The sequence below is a fragment of the Sceloporus undulatus genome, chromosome 7 (genome assembly GCF_019175285.1).
Source record: "Sceloporus undulatus isolate JIND9_A2432 ecotype Alabama chromosome 7, SceUnd_v1.1, whole genome shotgun sequence".
Taxonomy (NCBI): Eukaryota; Metazoa; Chordata; class Lepidosauria; order Squamata; family Phrynosomatidae; genus Sceloporus; species Sceloporus undulatus.
Window position 1 is genome coordinate 23,709,169 of NC_056528.1, and position 19,983 is coordinate 23,729,151.

Consider the following 19,983-nt stretch of genomic DNA (forward strand, 5'->3'; position numbering starts at 1 on the left):
ATCCACCTTTTTGGGACCATGAAATTGTCTTCCAGGCAAGTGAGGAATTTGCTTAGGGCCTTGAGGATTTTTGGCTGAGTTTGAACTTCAACAAATATCAGGATAGTTTGATAAGTCTGCCAAACAGCACTACTGACAACGACATCTTTCTCTTTTCTTCTGACGTGTGGTTCATCTGTTCTAGAAGATATCATCCAATGTCCTCAGTCTGACTTGTGGGGGTCTGTAGTAGACTCCCACCGTAACATCTTGTTGTTTCCTCCCTTTAGTTTTTAACCGCAGATCTCTCCACCTGGCGTCCATGATGGATGTCCTGATCCTCTTCAATGCTAGGGTAAAATCGAATATCAGTCGTGGTGTTCTTTTGGCAAGTTGGTTTCGACGTAGGGGCGACCCTAAGGCCAGACTCTCATGGGGGGTTCTTGTCTAGACTTTATAGAATGGATTTGGCCATTGCCGGGGGGTTCCTCTGGAGGCTGAGAAGAGTGCGACTACGTCAAGGGCCAAAGGGTTCAAAGCCGAAGCCCTAGTGCAACCATGATGCCATACACCGTCTCGGGTAGGGGGTGTCCACTTGGGCAAGACGTGGCCAGAGGGCAATATGTGCTCTTTCTGGGGAGCTGAGAGAAGGTCAAACCTGCCCAAGGGCGAACAGAGGGGGTTTAACACGGCTGGGGACAGGGATTTGAATCCTGGTTTCCCAGGGTCTAATCCTACAATCAGAGCAATACAACAAATGCTTGTTCACAAGTTCACAAGTCTTCAACATGAAACCTCTCCATTTTTATCTTGCTGTGGAGGACATTGATTTGCGGAAAAGGATTAAGGAACCACCATTTCCTCTCTGTGAGGGGAAGATTAATAGGGGAAGGCACCCTCAGAATCCCCATCATCATCATCAGCATGATCATCACACATCATCAGCACATCAGCACCACACCCAAAGTAGGTTTTAGCACTTGGAGGCCAGAATTTCTTTCAGTCAGTAATAAAAAGAGGGTATGGATCCAAAAGCATCTTCCGGACATTCCTTCCCGGGCAATAATGGGACTTTTCCAAGTCATCACTTTGGGCTGAAATGCTTCAGTTTTTAGACCCATACCTGGCAACCAGTCCCATGTCCCACAAATGTCAATTCTCCAGAATGTAACCTCTGAAACCTCCGGCTTTTTTTCATTTTAATGCAAAGAAATCCTTAGATTTTGGGGTCTCTGACCCAGGTTTGGTCTTCAGGGGTTGCTTCCGCACCGCGACTTAATGCAGTTTGACACTGCTTAACTGTGTTGTGGCTATGCTATGAAATAACTGGGAACGTAGTTTGTGAGAGAGTATAGCCTTCTTGGTCAGAGAACTCATTACCATAACAAACTACAGTTCCCAGGATTCCACAGAATGGAGCCATGGCAGTTCAAGCAGTGTCAAACTGGGCTCTATGTCTGCAGTGTGGATGCATCCAGGTCAAACTGTATAAAGATGAACCTAAATGTCGAGCAAACAGTGTAAGAGATGATTGTGCCATTATACTATTGAAAATAAATGTGAGCCTACATAAGTTGATCAATTAAGACTTAGTTACTACCTTTTATAAATCCCATTACTCTTTTTGCTAGACACATTCTAACCCCATTGAGAACTTAATTAATTGGTCAGTGTTTAACTTTCAAAGCCATTTATGCAGGGATTAGAGAAGGGCTTCGTGATGAAAGGCACTCTACACATGCTCAGAGGCACTCCTTTTGAAATAGATGCTGAAATGCCGACCTAAGTCAATTAATTTAGTTAGCAATAAATTCCCCATTTTGTTTGAAAATGTTAATTGAGTTACGTTTCTATCCCTTTGTGTGTCCAACCTTCAAAGATTTGGTGAAGAGATAAGGAGAAGGGCCAGCTGACCTGACAAGGAAACACATCTTTGTGGTGAAAGGCACTCTACACATGCTCAGAGGTATTCCTTTTAATACTTTTTTCATTTTGCAAGGCTAATTCCTTTCTTTAAACATTTTGAGATCATTCAAGCTCTGCTTTCTCTTCTCTCCCTCAGAAGGAGCTGGAAATGGGGGGAAAGGGTCACTTTGGTGGAGGGAGATGGTTTATGAGATTCTGGACCCAATTGTCAGCGGGATTGGCACAGACCTTCTTGTTTCTCTTCGTCCTGAATCTGCAAAAGAGGCATTGAGGTGTTTTAGTACCTGAGAAGGGATGTGGCAGAGCTATCTTTAAATATCTGAAGAGATGCCATGGAGAAGATGGAGGCAGCTTGTTTTCTGCTGCTCCCAAAACTGGAACACAAACCCAGGGGATGAAAGGACCAGAAAAGAGGTAAAGATTTTTTTGACGCAAAAACAATCCCTGAATCCCTGAAAACACACACATCGCACACTATGAAGAAACAGGATCTGTATATATATATATATATGCATGCGTATCTCTGAATTTTTGCATTCGACCTCGGTTTTCAAACAAGGGTGCAACACTTACATGACAGCTGGCATGGCGCATCTGCTGTTGGCATATTCGTAATCCACCAAGATAGCCAGCGGCACTTGCTTTGATGTGTATTTTGTGCAGCAGACAACTTGGCCTTGTACTAATGAAAGAAGCAAGAGAAAGGAGGGATATATCAATTAAGTAAAATTAAAGCGAGGGGAACACTGAATTTGGATTCCCTCTCCCCAAAAAATCTCCCATCTCCATCAATCTGGGAATATGTTCTGGACAGGCTGAGAGTGTCATTCCATCTAAGCTTCTTTCCTTCATCTCTGCTAAAAACATTCGGGGGCTGCCATGGCTGCTGGGCAAGTGAGAAATGGAAGCAGCCACCATGCCAGTCCCACCAGCTGTGCACCTAGGGTGTCACCCAGTATGGCCTGCACTCCCTTAACAATGCCTCTGAAAGGGTTAATGAGGCGCTGGGTTAAGTTACATTTATTGGGTTCAGTGTCATAGGGGAGTCAGAAGAGACAACTGCCCAATGAGATTATTATTATTATTATTAACCTTTATTTATGAAGCGCTGTAAATTTACACAGCACTGTACATACAATCTTTTTAGTTAGACAATTCCCTGCCCTCGGGAAGATGACCACTTGGGGTGGAGATTTCCCCCCAGGGAGGGACATAAGACCTTTTCAGTTTAACCTCAGCTGAATATGACCTGAGAACCAGCATGCTGCAGTGGCTTGAGTCTTGGACTATGACTCAGTGGAGACCAGGGTTTGATTCCCAGCTCGGCCATGAAAACCCACTGGACAGCCTTGGACAAGTCACATGCGCTCAGCCTCAAGGGAAGGCAGACCTCCTCTGAGCAAATCTTGCCAGGTCGCTATCAGTTTGGAAATGACTTGAACAACAACAAACGTACATGACAGCTGGCAAATGGCACATGGGGTGTGTAGGCCTGAAGCCCACCAAGGAAGTCAGTCAAACTGGCTTTGATGAATATGTATGCAGCACCTATGTCCTAATGGAAAACCAAAACCAAAACCAAGGGCTCATTAAATTGTGGGTCTCCTCCCTGAAACACTCCTCTCATATAGATAGATCTCGGAATCATAACACTGACAGCGGCCCATCCCACTCAGGCTCCATATTGAGATTTCCAAAATCTATGCTAGACGGACGGCTCAGGGCCACAGCCCTGCAAAACAAATTGAATTTCTTTAGCCTCTCAATGCCTCTTGGAAGGAATGGGGCCATTTTGTCATGTTTTTGGCCCATTCTGGGCTACTTTACACCTAGGAGAAGCCCCCTTTTTGCAGCAGAAAAAAGAGTTATTAAAAAGGAAGAACACATAAGCTAGGAGAGGCTACAGCAGCTTACTTTTGCCTGAGCTGAGAGGGAAGAGCAAGACTTTCCCCGCATCTCCTTCCCATTAACTGAGTGCAAACAATGTTAGTAATTTGAACCGGGTATGCTAACAGGTCATTTGGCAATACATTAAAAAATATGATTTTTCCTCCTCACAAGGGTAAGAGTGCAGCCTGTCAAGGTCTGCTGGGGGTGTAATGAAGCCCCTTATTCACTTGCGTTGCCCACCTGTTGCAATGAAATGGACGACGCTGAGGACTTACCAGGCAGATACTTGCTCCGCTCGACATCTGAGCCTGGAAAAGAAATGGATAACACTGTCACTGAGTGAGTTTTGACTCTTCTAGGACTGGTCTTTTGCACACCACAGTTTTGGGGTGTTAGAGTAGCCAACTGGGGGTGCAGAGACACATGCAGTGGGCCCTTGGTATCTGCTGGTTCCAGGACCCCCCCGCCAAAGGATAACAAAATCTGTGGATGCTGAAGTCCCATTAAATAGAATGTCAGAGTAAAACGGTGTCCCTTATATAAAATGGCAAAACCAAGGTTTGCTTTTGGGAATTTATATATTTTGAAAATACTCCAAAAATATATAAATTCCCAAAAGCAAACCTTGGTTTGGCCATTTGCTTGAATCCGTGGATACCAATGGCTGACTGTACATTATCCAGGCTTTTCGATTGCTTACAAATGCTACTGATTTTTAAAAAATGATGGAGATGATAATTACCCTCTTGCCTCCCCATTCGGATGCCATTGCAACTCAGATCCCTTCCACAAGGATAAGCCTGAGAAATAGTTAGAGGAGCAAAAGGAAATCACTCACAGAAGTCATAGATGGCCAGAGCAAAGGAAGCCACAACCAGGAGGAAAGCAAAGGTGCCCAGCAAGAGCTTCATCTTCAGGGAGGAGGAAGGATGGACCAAGAGATGCCCCTAATGCCTTTTTGTGTTCTTCGGCTGCTCAGTACTCAAGAGGTTTCCCCACTCTTTGTTTATATTAGGATTTTTTCAGACTGGGGTGTTAAGAAAACATTACTCAGATATGGCACCACATTGCCCATCCCTAGAGTGTGGGCAAGCATGGGGCAAACATTTCAATAGCTCTCAGGGAAAGAGGAAGAGAGAGACGATGCTTTGTGCCAATTATGGTGGTTATCAGCCCCGGTTTGGGTGCTGATGATGAGGATAGGATGATGCCTGAGATATCAAGGCAGGATGCAGACTCATCACAAGCTTTATCGGTGGCTTTTAGAAGAAAAGGAGTGATAAGATTTCTGGGTAGTCAGAGAGATCGCTTCCGTTACCCTCCATGATTGCGGAATCTGTTTTGCAACAATGCTCATGGCTAAAGAGGTTTCATAACGGAGGCCTTGGACCACAACCGGTCACAAAATATTGCACAATTCCCTTGTTCTTGACCCCTGACTATGTTGGCTGGGGCTCAGGAGGGTCGGAGTCCAGCAATATCAGCATGGCCACAGGCTCCTTGTGGTACATACTAAGGAAGGGACACTTCAGACAGCCAGGAGAAATGCTCCAAGGAGAGCCAGTTCATCTCAAGGATGCATCAATTGCACATGCAGGTCTTTATGCCACCAGTGCATTCCCTCCAACTGGCCCAATTTGGCAGGGACAGTCCCCAATAAGCCTATGCAATCCCACTTTCTCACCTGCTTTTAAAACACCCTGGTTTGTCTCTCCTCCTCCCACTTTCTACCTTTGTCCTCAACTTACTTCCATTCCTGAAAACTAAGTTCCCAAGTTTAGGAATTGCCAGAAATTGCTAGACTGCAGCTTCCAGCATGCCTCACCATTGAGGACACAGAGGTAGGGTTGATAGGACTTGCAGTCCAACAGCATTGGGAAGTTTGCATGATTCTTACTCAATTTAGGCCCTCGGCTTTCCATGATGGAGGAAGGAGGGGGAACCGAGTGATAGCTCAGTGAACAAGGGAGAAGAAATGTTTATTGTCTTCTGAAAGAGAAACAGATCCACAAACACAAACCACTGAGTTTTCAGTAATTTTTATTAGCATTAAAAAAAAAAAAGAACAACAAAAAAAGCACCATCTAGATCGCTTTACTGCTGCCATTTCCATCTCTCTCCCCATGGCCAGCATGCAGATTTAATGTCCCAAATTATGATAAAGATGTAAAGTCTGAGATGGGCAGTCAGTTCCACTTCCAATCATTCTTTCACCACCTGCTTCACAGTTTCTTCTCTGAATGGGACCCCCACAAACAGCACATTCATCATAGCTTCACAAAGCAGAAGAAAGGCTGGTTCTGGATAGTCTTCTACCAACCCACTTACTCAACTACTTGTATAATGTCCCAGTTTCTCTTTCTTCCTCTCAGTTTCCTCTTTCCTCTCTGGCTTACTTCAGTTTTTGCAAAGAGAGTTCAGTGTGCAAAGGTAGGAACAGAGCTTTGTCCTTTCCAGTCGCTTCGTTAGGGTTGTTTGTAAATAAACTCCAGTCATGCTTGCTTGAAAGAGTTTAGTGTGTCCATCCTCATTAATAACTTTTCTCTTCTCATTGCCTGGTCACAACCTTTCAGCCCACTCTGAGGTTAATGGGCCACATGCATCCCAGTTTCAATCTGTGAAATGTTATAAGGCTTCCCTCTGTCTTTTCACAGACAATGGCTCCTCACTAAAGTGCTCAGCATCTCAGCCAAAAGGGCTGCCCCCTTCGCTCTGCAGTGGATCCACTTCCTAATCCCTCCTTGGTGGCTTCAACACTTGTCCCTGGCCATTTGTGCTCCTGTCCTTTGACCGTCCTCCTTTGTTTGGACTTCCTCTGCCTGTCTCTTCTGCTTCAAGACTGTCCCCATCACCTCCAGAGCATCTTTGTGACAGCTCCCACATTGGCTGGTCAGTACATGAGCATGGACAGGTGTGCGGAGGGAACATCTGTACACCCTTCGGAGGCTTGCATTCGGGCAATACCAGGCAGCACATGCCCTGTACTGCTATTTTCTGCTTTCCAGCAAAACGAGGAACAAGCCAACAAAACCCAAGACGGTGCAACTTAGCTTCTAGCAGACTCCATCTTTCTCATCTACTCAGCTGAAGATGCATTTAGATTTCATCACCACAGAATTGCTGTTGACCTTTCCAGAAGAAAGCTTGGCATATAAAAAAATAATAATCTTGCTATAAAAAGATGTTGCTCTTGTTTGTTTTTTAAAAAAGGAGACCTTTCAAAGAATAAAGAAAGATAAATAGACCAAAGTTGCCTCTTCTGTTTATGCTCCAAAGTTGATGTGACTCCTCAAGCATTCTTATCTAGTAGGTCTCAGTCCTTTTTTTCATCCAAAGAGACTTTATATATGTAAGCTACTTCCAAAAGCTGCAGAAAGAAACCCATTGGAGGAGAGTTGGGAAGATTCTTCTGAGAACCAGGGTGCTGGGTTTCCATCAGGACAAAAGTCACATGAGCCACCCACAATGACTGGCATTCTTTCCATCCTTCTCAGAGAATATCTCTGTCTCAAGACTCTTTGTTTCGTCCCTGGTGGCCTTGAATGGAGCAGACCTTGCCACTGTGTTTGTGCGTCCCAAAACGCTTGTGCAGCAGAGCCTGCTGTAAGCCAGGCACCTCAGCCCTGTCTTAGCAGCAGCACCAACATTAAGCAGAAGAGAAAGAGAGACCTGGTTGTTAGACGTGACAGATGTTGTAGTGGTTGGGCTCAGATACAACCTCTCCAATGATTTCCACCACATGGTTCTTGGTATGGTCCAGGGATGGCTTCACTTTATGGTTCTTGGGCTCCTGTGGCAAGGGGGAGGGAAGGTGGAAAGAAAACATGGATTGGAAATAAGCCCACTGTGAATCCTCAAATCACCCCACCTCAGTGCTCCCACTGGATTTTTAGGGCTTAATCCTTTCTTGCTAGGTACGTACTTTGGGTGGTTTTGGGGCAAAATCTTCTCGGCAGATGTGTGCAATGATTCCAGCAGCGAGCGCATCACCAAGGACATTGGTCATTGTCCGCAGCCGGTCCCTGTGGGAGAGGGGGAAAAAGAAATGGTTAGAAACTGGTTCAAGAGATTATGTATTTTAATGTGTGCAGGGCATACCCCACAGCTGTCCTGTTTTGGTAGAAGGAGTCCCAGTTAATCCTCTCTCATCACACTTTTTCAGCTGCTTTTAAAATGTCCTGGTTCTTTTCTCCTTTTCCCACTTCCCCCACCCCATCAGAGAAAAGTGTTTAGGTTAAGGGTCTTTCAGGAGTGTTTTAGTTGTGTCTAACTGCCTGGCATGGGGTTGGACTAGAAGTTCCTGGTGGCTCCTCTCAGCTGCCAGACTCTCTGATTCTCTGATTCTGTGTTATATCCATAAAGACTCCTCCTGAACACTTGAACACAAGGAATGAGGGAAGGGTAGTGACTCACAAGGCCCAATCGATGGCAATAATCAGGGTGATGTCTTCCGTGGGGAGGCCGACCGATGTCAACACGATGACCATGGTGACAAGGCCTGACTGGGGTATTCCAGCTGCCCCAATGCTTGCTGCTGTGGCTGTGATGCTGTGGGGGGAAGGAAGAGCATGTTGCCATGGGAAAGGGGAATTAGTCCCTACTGTCTTGATCTAGAACTGGGTGTCATTCCAGCCAGTATCCAAATTCCTAGTGCTGGACATACAAATCACCTGGATTGGGTGCATTCAGTGCCAGGCTAAGGATTTTTAACTATGTTTTCTCAACTTGTTGTAAGCTGCCTTGTGTCTCCTAACTGAGAAAAGGGTAGGATTGAAATAAATATAGTAACGTCAACAACAAAATCTGCTGGGGCTGTGGAGAAATCAGAGGGTGGAATTACCACTCCACTGTAATACAACCACTGGCCACAGCTGGGTTTAAGACCAAGGGAGGAAAGGGAAGAGACTTACCTGATGGTTATGATCTGTCCCAAGTCCAGGTCATACTCGTTGACTTGTGCAATGAATATGGCTGCTACCGCTTCATAAAGGGCGGTTCCATCCATGTTGATGGTTGCGCCAACTGGAAGAACAAAGCGGGCTATCCGTCGGTCGATCCCGTTGTTCTCTAGAAGACACTTCAGGGTGATGGGCAGAGTGGCTGAGCTACAAGGGAGAGGAAAGAAAACAGGCTCTTGTGACAGTTGGAAGCTGATAAAACACAGGACCAGAAAACAACAGGGCAGGATAATTGGGCATCTGCTAAACATAACAGGGGAAGGATGCTCTTGTGTGTCTGTGTTGGAGGTTGCCCACAAGGTATAGGATATTCCAGATGAGAAGAATATCATTTTTTAAATCTCAGTCTCTATTTTAAAGGTTTCTTGTTCTTTAAAGTTTTGGGACTTCCAATTTAGTTTCATAAAATTTTCTATTATGATCACATGTGTTTATTAGCTTTTTTATATTGCACTGGTTTGTGAATTTGTACTTAGGTAATTTAGGACCCGAACAGACAGGCCAAAATAAATCTGCTTCAGGTCACTTTGGAGGTATGCTGTTTAAATGATCCTAAGGACTGGAGTGCAGCTTTAGTGCAGCTTCTGGACTCTTAAGATGTGTGTGTCATTTAAACAACATACCTCCAAAATGACCCGAAGCAGCTTTATTTTGGCCTGTCTGTTTGGGCTCTTAGTTTACAATTGTATTATATTGATAACACAGTTTTATATTTGTATTATTCCTTTATTTGTATTATTCCTTCTCTCGTAGGTGTCCATGTGTTTATTTAGACTGTATGCCTTCAGAAGGGCTGTCTGTCTTTTTTCTTGTTTAATTCTGTGTGAAGCGCCATGTACCCTGATGGCACTAGAAGATGATAATGGTGATGATATGATGAACTGATAAAAAGTTGTGGAGTATCTGAGAAGCAATACACCTCAACTGTATTTTGTTTGGTTCCAGTTCCCCAACCGTGGTTTGGATTCTCCATCAGCCTCTCGCCTACCTGGATGATGTTGCCAGAGCAATCAGCAAAGCTTGGAGGATGCCCCGGATGAAGGAGAAAGGGTTTTTCTTAGTCAGGAGCACAAAGAGGAGAGGCAAGAAGCAAAGGCTGTGGATGGCCAACCCAATCACAACAGTCATGGCATACAGGCCCAGTTTCTTCCCAATCACATAAGGATCTTCCATCTCCAAGATCTTTCCAGCGATCAAGAAGACAATGCCGAAAGGGAAGTACCTGGTGAAACATAAGTTGTTTGAGCTCGGAGGATGGAGAGAAGGAGAAAATGCAGCTGCATGTGAGCCCTGAGGTTATTTTTGTTTTGAGGCTTTCATCCTCCACATCTCCTCCCACTTTTTGGAAAGGAAAACATTTCTTTGCACTTAGACTTACCAGACAGCCATGGAGACGATCTTCATTACGGCTTCATTGAGGCACTGGCACACATTGACCAGCGGTGCCCCGCGCTCACCCATTTTTCCCAGAAGGAAACCTGCCATGTGAAACAATGGTTGGTTATAGGCCCAGGAGGATCAAGGTTTCACAGGTAGGGGGATAGGAAGAATACGCATTATTTTGCTCAAACCCCAGATAAAAAGGATTTCTTGAAGCAGAGCTATCCCACTGATTCTTCACATTTCTGGCCTTTTGGGCAAAACGAGCCATTTGCTGGGAGGTAATTAAACAATTCCACATCACATATTCCACCAAACATGAACCCATCCTTTTGAAAAAGTGCACATGCTAAAATGACTTGTGTTATTAATGCTAGTGATTCCCATATCCCAGATACATTTAATCCCGATTCTATGCTGCTTTCCAATGCTGGGTAGACAGGGGTGCCACATACCAATTGTGGCTGAGAAGATGACAATTCCCAGGACATTCATTTCATTATTGTTTCCAGGGAGAGTCCGGTAAGTCATTTCTGGAGATGGTGTGATCTCAAGGAGCACTGGCCGCTGGATTCTTGGATTTTCAGCATCTGGCATGAAGTAAATAAAACTCAGAGACTTCTTAGCTGTCTTTGGGTCTCCCGAGGACTTCACCACAGGTACAAGGACCGTTCGGTACTGGAAGCAAAGTAGAAACTTGTGACAGACAGGAAGATGAGAGCTAAGTCTCAGCTAAAACAAGGGTTCTCACAGACTTAACCCGAGTTTCTACTAAGATGGGGGCTTGACATCGCTCGTGTGTGTGCGCGTGTGTGCGCGTGTGTGAGAAAGAGAGAGCATTAAATGTTGAGACTAAAATCCAGAGCATATGCACCACCTTCACTGACATGGGAGGCAGCAGTTGGCCAGGGCCATACCCTGGGTTTAGCTGCCGGGTAGAAGTCTGAGTAGGGGACTCACCTGTTGGAATGAGGCCTCAATGAGATTGGAAGGGAACATGTTTCTGCAGGAGAGAAGATGAAACAGAATTGAGAAATCTGCAAAGAAGTTTTTGAAAACTTCCTTCAGGAATCCACATCATCACCATATAAATAATTAGATCATGAAAAATAACAACCCAGTGGCAGGGAGTGTTGGCCCTCCAGATGGCTCCCAGAAACCCCAACAAGAGTGGTCAAAGAGATGATGGGAGTTGTAGTCTAGCAACATCCAGTTACTCCAGGTTGAGAAGCAACTGTAGGGCATCTCAGCTTCCTTGGATCCCTTACCTGAGGAGCAAGGGATGGTGGATTGCAACTCCAGATGTTGTGGGCCTATGACTACAATTCTACCTTGGAGAGTAGGAGACTCTTTCTTTAGAATTTTTTAAAGAGAGCTTGGATGGCCACTTCTGACAAGTGCGAGAGCTGGGCAATTCCTTGATTAGCAGTGGGTTAGACAGGATGATCCTTGGGGTCCCTTCCAACTCTACCATCCTATGATTCTACAATCCTGCTTCAGAGTGTTGGTGGTTTTTCTTCCTTGGAGGTTTCTAAAGGTTTCAGGGATGCTTTAGTGGTGGATTCCTGCACTAGTAAGGACTAAATGGCCCTTGGGAGCAATTCCAACTCTATGGGTAAAGCAGAGAAATCTGGTGCCTGCGTGTGGGTGCATACAGCCAGTACCTGATGAGGTCTAGTAAAGCGTCTGCGGAACTGAGCACCACTTTGCCGACCGAGTAATCCTCCTTCTGGGCTGCGGCTCCAGGGTGGATGGTGACCACCAGGATGATCCCTGTCGTCACAGCCAGAAAGGTCGTCCAGAGGTAGTAGGTGATGGTGATGACACCCATCTTTCCACACACTTTGGAGTCCATAGTGGCCAAGCCGGACATGAGGCTAACCAGGAGGATCAGGAGGGGGAAGAGAGAGAAAGGGAAATGTATATATATATACGTACACACACACACATATACACACAACAAAATGATTATGAATCTGGGGGTGCTTGTGTTGTTATGTCACAAAGTCTGCTGAAATGTACTGAACTGCTCTTCCTTTTTGTGATGGGAGGAATCTCACCCTGGCCTACTCCCATTATTCTTGCCTCAGGTACCAAAATTTCTGTTTGAGGAGTCATGTCAGGGAAACACGAACTTTGTTAACTGAAGTATACTTCTAAAAATGATTATGATGATGATAAGAATGATTCTCCCCTCAAGGCCAGTTTCACACCAACTCATCTTTCCACCATTATCCTCCGTGTCTAGCGCCTTGATCGAAAGGCGACTTTAAGAGATGAATGGTGACGCATGACTTTGGCTGCCACACCTTTTAATCCCTAGCCCTTTGCAAGATCTAAGCTGCAGCAGCACATTCAATGCCATGTGATGGATTTCCATAGCCAGGGTGGGAGGAGATGAGTGCAGACAAAGAACTCCCAGGTGGTAACAGCTGCTTGACCCTGGACAAAACTCTGTCGGAAGGTGATGGGAGGTTTCTAAGCAGAGGTTGGGTAACCCACTACTCAAGGATGCTGTAGATGTGGATCTCCTGCCAAGGGTGGAATAGATGACCCTTGGGAGAGCCTTCCAACCATGTGATCCTATGAAAGGTCCTATACTCTATGCATTAGAAAATACTGAGCTACATGGATCAGGGTTCTGACTCAAAAGACAGATGACTAATTTGTTTAGACCATGGCTGTGGAAGCCATAGCCCAACAAGACCTATAGGGCCATAGTGCTAGTGGATTTATACAGTAGATGCTCAGCACATCAAAAAAACTCCACTGAGCTGGAAAAAGCCTTTTCAGAAATCTCATTCCAATTTCTTTTTTCTTGTTTACATAAAAATAACTCTTCCTGCATTTGTCTGTCTGTCTGTCTGTCTGACTATCTATTTTAGAGAAAAAGGAACAAATAAGGGGAAGAATCAATAAGGCAAGGGAGAGTCCAAAGTTCTCCTCCCTACAACTGGCATGCACTTTACTGTAATCACATAGTTTATTGGCATCATCATCATCATCATCATCATCTTTAAATCCCACCTCTCCCCACTGTTTGGGGCTCAGGGAAGCTCACAACCGTTAAAATAAACATAGGGCTTATCCAGACTGACTGAAAAGTCACAGATTTTGTTCCTGTTTTTTCTCATTTTATGATGGGTTAAAATAAGCCAACCTGGGCAGCAGGTGTGAAAAGTCTCTACTTGTACTGGAAGCTGACAGAAAATATTCTGGGATTAACAAAATGTGGATGGGGTTGTCTCTTGTGACGCTGGAGAAACGGAGAGAAGGGCTTCTTTAAAAAAAAACGGTTAATGGTTGTATTGAAGGTAACAAATATCACACTCCCAATGCAGGACAATGCAGGGAGATGGAGAAGGAGAGCTGACCTGCAGTCCCAGAAGAGCAAATCCAGACAGGTAAGCCTCTTTCTCACAGGTTCCCTACTGTTCTTACCTGGAGGTGATCAATGGCAAAATTAGCATCTTCAGCATCCTCATCAACAGCTCTCCTGGGAAAGAGAAGTACTGTTTCTCCTGCAGAGAAGGGAGGAAAAAGTAGAAAAGCAAAAGTAAGTTTCTTTAATGATGATTCATATCGCTACAAACATGGATGGGGCCTTGTGATCTCATGATATGGGCCACAGTGTAAATATTTTAATAAACAGACCAGGGTTCAAATCCTTACTCTGCCATGGAAAGCCATCAGGTGTCCTTGAGCAAGTCACACTCTCTCAGCCTCAGAGGGAGTTAAAAGCAAAGCCTCTGAACAGATCTTGCCAAGAAAATGAACAAGGAAAAAAGTATGTTTCCCCATAAGACTCTACATGCTTGGAGATGGCATTTGTCTCTGACTGTCCTGAAATTTCTTTATATCTCTTGGTTCAAAAGAAGAATGAATGGGGAATGGGTATGATGCCTCCAAAAGGCATCACATGTAATATTAATGGTTTAAAGTCTAAACCTCAAGGGAGATACCTAAAGTGCTGAACCTGTTTCAGGGAGATGGAGCCCAGCACCTTGGAGAACTCCTTTTGAAATTCTGACTAAAACCACAAGCAGATTCACTGCTTCTTCCTCTGCTCTTCCTCCCCAACCCATGTATATAGATAAATCTGCCAAGGCAGGTTTGCATTTCACTTATCTGAGGAAGCCATCTAAGACCTAGAAACCCAGCTGGTTGAAGGAAATGTGTTGGTTCCCCATGACACTGGTTTTTGTTTTTTGTCATTCTTTGATTCCTGCCCTGGCTGAATGGCCCTGGGCTGAATGACCCTTGGGGTCCCTTTCAACTCATATAGCTCCATGAATTCCAGAGAGGCCTTGCCCTGGCCCTAAAAGCGAAGCTGTGGATCCAGGCTGAGGCCAAGATTGTGGTGGTAAAATTTCTCATCCATGTGTCTTTATGTGTGAAATGACCAGGAGAGACACGTGCATAAAAACATCACTCGCCATCTTGCTGCCGTTAAGTAACTGGCTTAAGCTTTTGAGCTCTTGCATCCTCTGTGATGCCGAGGCCCGATGCTGAAGCGACATCTCTTTCTAAACCGCACCAGGGATGACACGAGGCCGTGAGGGTGGCTGCTGCAGTCAAGGAAAACGCGCTTGGCTTGGGGCCCAATACCCTCTGGCTCCATTGGATGCCCAAAGGCCACCCTGGGTCCTCTGCACTGACACCAAGGAGGTGCGGAAGGGGAGGAGGAAAATGGAAGACTCCAAACCTGACCCTAAGAATATTTCTCCAGAACTGAGACACATTTCCCATTATCCCTCTCCCTTGGCTGTGCTGGCTAAGGACGATGTCTCAACATTTGGAGTCCCAGTCGGGGCTAATATGACACATGTGACCCCAATGTAATTCTCTTTCTTCCCAGAAAATGGGAGTGAGCAAAAAGTGAGCCTCTGAATGACACATGAAATGTAGCTCCTGAGCACACACAGAATTCCTTCCCTGGATCACGCAGCTCCCTCCCACCATGTTGGGGAGAAAGGATGCAGAGGGGTCAAGGATGCACTGCTTCCAACCTATGTTTCGTGGCAGAAATAATGCAATTTGAAACATCTTAAACGTCCATGCCTCCATCCTACAGAATCCTGGGATTTGTACCTTGGTGAGGCACCAACACGCTTGGGCAAAGAAAGCTAAAGACTACAAAACTACAAATTCCAGGAGTCCACAGGATGCAGCAACAGCACTTAAAGTGGCATTGAGTTGCATTATTTCTACAGTGTAGATGTTAATCTTTCCTCTCCCCATTGCAAAACTGGATCTGCCAGTTCATCTCCATGCACAAAGCCCAGTTTCCTATGCCTTTGTGCACTAACTGCCATAGTTAAAATTGGACCTGCAATTCCATTTCCATTCACAAAGGACTTGCAATTTGTATTGACATCCTCACATATCAATGGCATATATATATCTGGACCTGGCTTCCACTCCACCAAATGCATCTGAGAAAGTAGACTGGTCTGCGAAAACTCACGCTGCCAATTTCTTTCTTTCAGCTAGTTTCAAAGGTGCTACAAGATCCCTCTACCTTAGAAACTGAGTGCCATGGTCCTGCAAAACTACAGATCCCAGGAGTCCATAGGACGGGGCTACAGCACTTTAGAGAGATCTGTAGGGCTGCCCTGGATGCTACTTACCAGATTAGACAACTGCAACCTCCTCAGCAAAAAGCCCAGGATGCAGCCAGTCACCACAGAGAGCAAGGAGAGGATCAAGAGGCCGTTTTTGGTCCAAAACACCTGGAGCCTCTTCCGGATCCCTGTGGCGGTGATGGTAAAGGGGCTCAGCAAGGCTTTCTTCAGCCGTTCCCACATGGCGCTGTCCCGAATCCCCTTGGCCAAACAGGACCAGAGTGTGACACGGTGGCGAGGCCGGGATCCCCAATTCCCAGAGTCCACGGGGCATCATTGGGGTGCCTTCTGTCCCAGAGGAGTCATACTTCCTTGCAAGACTGGATGGAGGCCGAAGGAACAAGGAGGCGTCACCGCTTGATAATCTCAGTGGAAGATCACGGCAGGTCGCCTTTGCCACCTTGAGCCCCTTTCGGCTTAATGGAAAGTGACGTCTTCATGGGACGCGCTAATCTGAGACTTAACTTTGGAGAAAGAGCAAGGAGAGGCTGCTGCCATAAGTCTGTCACCGCAGCAAAAACAAAGGGCTTAGTCTTAAGGAATTGACTGGGCAAGATGTCAAATAAAGGCAGAAGGAGAGGGAAAGAGAGAAGCACTCTGCACATGTTCAGAAGCATCCTCCAGAATGGATTCCCATTTGTAAGTGGCTCCTGGAAAGGATGCAAGCCACAGTTCTGGACCGCTCCTTCCGCCATTGTTTTCAAATCTCAATGAAAAGCTTGTTTTCAGTTTATTATCCCAAAACTTTGCTTAAACGGAATCACTATGAAGACAGCCAGGAAGCGAAGCAGGAGTGCCAGCATCCTTTGGGAGAAAGGCAGAGGAGCCTTGAGGAGCATTTCTTCCAGGTCAAGGGTCAATCCTCTTAAACAAAACGCCACTTTCTGCTGTTGCATTGGCACAAATGGGACTGCGGTCAAAGGAGGATGCATCGATGCTGCAGAAACAATGCAGTTTGGCCCCATCCCTATGGAATCCTGGGATAAGTGCTTCAGTTCATCTTTGTTACAGTCATAGACCAGCACAAGGCCAGGGATCTGTGGTTTTGTGGCACCATTTGGCTCCAGAGAAGGCTGGAAGCCCTTGTGAAACTACAAATCCCAGGATCCCACAGGGATGATGCCATACTACTTAAAAGTGAGGCCAAACCACATTATTTCTACAGTGCAGATGTGCCCACAGCCCCTGCACAGGACCTTTTCGGCTGAGTTGGTCTACTTCTGAGGATTTACATTGACATCTGTGTGATTTTGGGGCTATTTATTAGGCCCCTTGTCCATAGAATGTCCTTAGATGGACTTGAAGGAAGGGATTCCAGCTGAGGGGGCGGGGCGCAGGGTTTTGATTGACACACGGCGCCGCGCAGGCGCACTGGCGGCCAAGATGGCGGCGGCTGAGGCGAGCGCCGCTGAGGCGACCGCGGCGCCAACCGGGGAAGAACCCGAAGCGCCGGTCGTGGCGCCCATAACAACGGCAGCGACAGCAACGGCTCCTGCCCGTCCGTCGCGGCTGCCCCTGTCTCGGGTGAAGGCGCTGGTCAAGGCCGACCCGGACGTCACTCTGGCCAGCCAAGAGGCCGTCTTCATCCTGGCGCGCGCCGCGGTGAGCCTCGGGAGGAGCACGTGGTCTGGGGCGACCCAATCAGAACCCTCGGTTTCTCCTAGGGACACCGCGCGCGCTTTTTCGACCTAACCAATCAGGTCGCTGAATTGACTCGCGGGCAGTGACTGAGGAGAAATAAAAGAATCAGTGGAAGCGGGCGGGGCGGGGCTGCGCATTCTCTGCCGTGACCAATCAGGTGACCGGCTCCCTTCAGTATGTAAATATATCAGATTTCAGCCAATCAGAAGCAGTTATAGGCGTGGCCAGGAGGAGAGGTTGGGAGTGCGAGTGACGCCTTCGGCCGGCAGGGGGCGCGCGCGTGCGCTGTTTGAGGCTAATCCCAGGCTGCATCCACACAGGAGAAATGACCCGGTTTGGCACCTCTTTAACTGCTATGGAATTCTGGGAGCTGGACTTTTTTGTGGGTCCAGAGCTCCCATAATTCCATAGCCATGAGCCAGAAAAGAGTGCCAAACTAGCTTATTTATCCAGTGTGGATACAGCCTGAGTTTTAATTTGCTTGTTGGTTATGAATCCTGATCTTGCCTAAATGGATGATGGCACCCCATTGCTGAGCTCAGAGCCCACAAAATGGGGCTGGGCATAGAGATTTCCGTCAGTTAGGCCTCTGAAAGCGTTAAGGAAGCATAGCAATTGGGAGTCTTGACTATTAGCCATGGAGGGCAGTGGTTAGAGCACTGGGCCGGGGTTTAAATGCCAAAGTCTTGCTCTGAAAACTCACTGTGAGGCTTCTCACTCTTGTCTCCCTCCTCCTAGCCTGCCTCACAGGGTTGTTGTTGGCGGGAGGGAGGACTGTCTTTGGTCCAGAACACACTGCAGAAATGATCTGGTTTCAGAACGCTTTAACTGCCCTGGCTCAGTGCGAGGGAATCCTGGGAATTGTAGTTTATTGTGGCACCAGAGCTCTCTGGCAGAAAAGGCTTAATGTCCCACAAAACTACAGTTCCCAGAATTCCCTCGCATTGATCCAGGGCAGTTAAAGCATTCTCAAACTGGATTGTTTCTGTTTGGACCTTTGGTACAGTTTCCACTTCTCCGTGTCAGTCGGGCTCTGAATCCGTTCCCAGGTTTTTATCCTTCAAAGCTGGCGAAAATGTGAGACGGATCCCACTGCCCCACTACTGACCCAGGAGCCCCGACCGCAGCAGCCCCTTTCTCTCAGTGCTGCCCCTTTCTTTCTCTCCGCAGGAGCTGTTTGTGGAAACCATCGCCAGGGATGCCTTCGTCTATGCCCAGCAAGGGAAGAGAAAGACTCTGCAGAGGAAGGACTTGGGTAAGGGAGGCAGGAACGGACACATCATCCTCTGGGGCGCTTCCACACCAAAAGTATGCAGCCGGACCTCCATATCCATGGAGTCTTTATTCATAGATCCAACCATTCACAGCTTGAAAATGCAGTACAGTATTCAAAAGTATATATACATTCCCATAAGCAAACCTTGGCTTTTGCCATTTTATATGAGGGACACCATTTTACTACCCCATTGTATTTCATGGGACTTGGGTAGGAACCAAACCCCAGCGGAGAGCTGGCTTTAAAATCTTAGGCAGCATCCACACTGGAAGAATAACCTGGTTTGGCACCACTTTTCAGTATCTTGACTCAAGGCTATGGAATCCTGGGAGTTCCGCTCTGGGCCCACAACAAACTCCAACTCCCAGAATTCCATAGCCTTGAGCCAGAATGCTGAAAATCGGTGCCAAACCGGGATGTTTCTCCAGTGTAGATGCAGCCTACATCATTGTGGGTCATTGTAACAGTTCTGGCAACCTTTTAAAATTTCTTGTATGTTGTCTTGCTTCCATTCCAGACAACGCCATCGAAGCGATAGATGAGTTTGCATTTCTGGAAGGTAAGCTGCCCATTTGGGTTGTCCTCACAGCCTTGCAGAAAACAATGAGCCAATGTTTGAGCTCCGGATTAGTCAAAAGAGAGGCTCCCTTGGTAGGCAGCAAAGTTAAGCCAGCAAATCTAGCTCCGGATCAAAGTGAAGTTGGAAGTCGGAGAGCAGAAAGGGGGCACAGGGCCATGCAAAAAACCCAAGGACAGTTAAAAGGGGAGGCTCTCAGCTATGTCGCCCCTTGTCTTGTAGTCCAACTTGGGGAGGGAGGTTACAGTCTTCTTGGAACTCCTAACCCACTCTCTGCATGGGCCTGAAATAAAGTGCCAAAATGGTTTTAGGGACCCTGGACTGAACGGAGAGAAGAAGAGGCACCTGGGAAGGAGGCGCCGGAGCTGGATCTTCAGGCCTGAGGCACACAGGGCAAGACTCTCCCAAGATGAAGCTCTGACCCATGGCCTTCAAATGGACCTGAAATGTGGGGTTTGCTTTGTATATACGATACCAGATTGTTTTGTACATATGATGACCACAGTGGTTTGTTTACACCTGTACGTTGCTCATTCTTTACCCTAAATACATATATTTTTGTCTCTACCAAAGCTTTGGTTGGTCTTTTTTCTATGTTGCCTATGGACTTATGGGGATGCCATGAATTTCCAAGGAATCCTCAGAGGTGGTTTTACCAGTTCCTTCCTCTGAAATAGAGCCCCCTGGTCTTTGTTGGCCATCTCCCATCCAAGGACTAACCAGGGTGTGTAA

The 19,983-nt window shown here is 46.5% G+C and overlaps 2 protein-coding genes across 2 annotated transcripts; one reads left to right on the forward strand and one right to left on the reverse strand.

Moving 5' to 3' along the window:
* Window positions 1-1,774: 1,774 nt before the first annotated feature.
* Window positions 1,775-17,142, reverse strand: LOC121936902 (excitatory amino acid transporter 5-like). The gene is made up of 14 exons (XM_042479589.1): window positions 15,764-17,142; window positions 13,575-13,654; window positions 11,798-12,010; window positions 11,094-11,136; window positions 10,589-10,811; window positions 10,132-10,231; window positions 9,742-9,975; window positions 8,706-8,900; window positions 8,209-8,343; window positions 7,718-7,817; window positions 7,514-7,585; window positions 4,071-4,103; window positions 2,479-2,587; window positions 1,775-2,158 (listed from the first exon to the last, which is right to left on the reverse strand). Exons 1-14 carry the CDS (start codon window positions 15,938-15,940, stop codon window positions 2,091-2,093), a joined length of 1,782 nt encoding a protein of 593 aa, XP_042335523.1. The 5' UTR covers window positions 15,941-17,142; the 3' UTR covers window positions 1,775-2,090.
* On the forward strand, window positions 17,137-19,823 carry POLE4 (DNA polymerase epsilon 4, accessory subunit). Its single transcript, XM_042479593.1, has 4 exons — window positions 17,137-17,359; window positions 18,569-18,653; window positions 19,192-19,233; window positions 19,563-19,823. Exons 1-4 carry the CDS (start codon window positions 17,141-17,143, stop codon window positions 19,574-19,576), a joined length of 360 nt encoding a protein of 119 aa, XP_042335527.1. The 5' UTR covers window positions 17,137-17,140; the 3' UTR covers window positions 19,577-19,823.
* The last annotated feature ends 160 nt before the right edge of the window (window positions 19,824-19,983 follow it).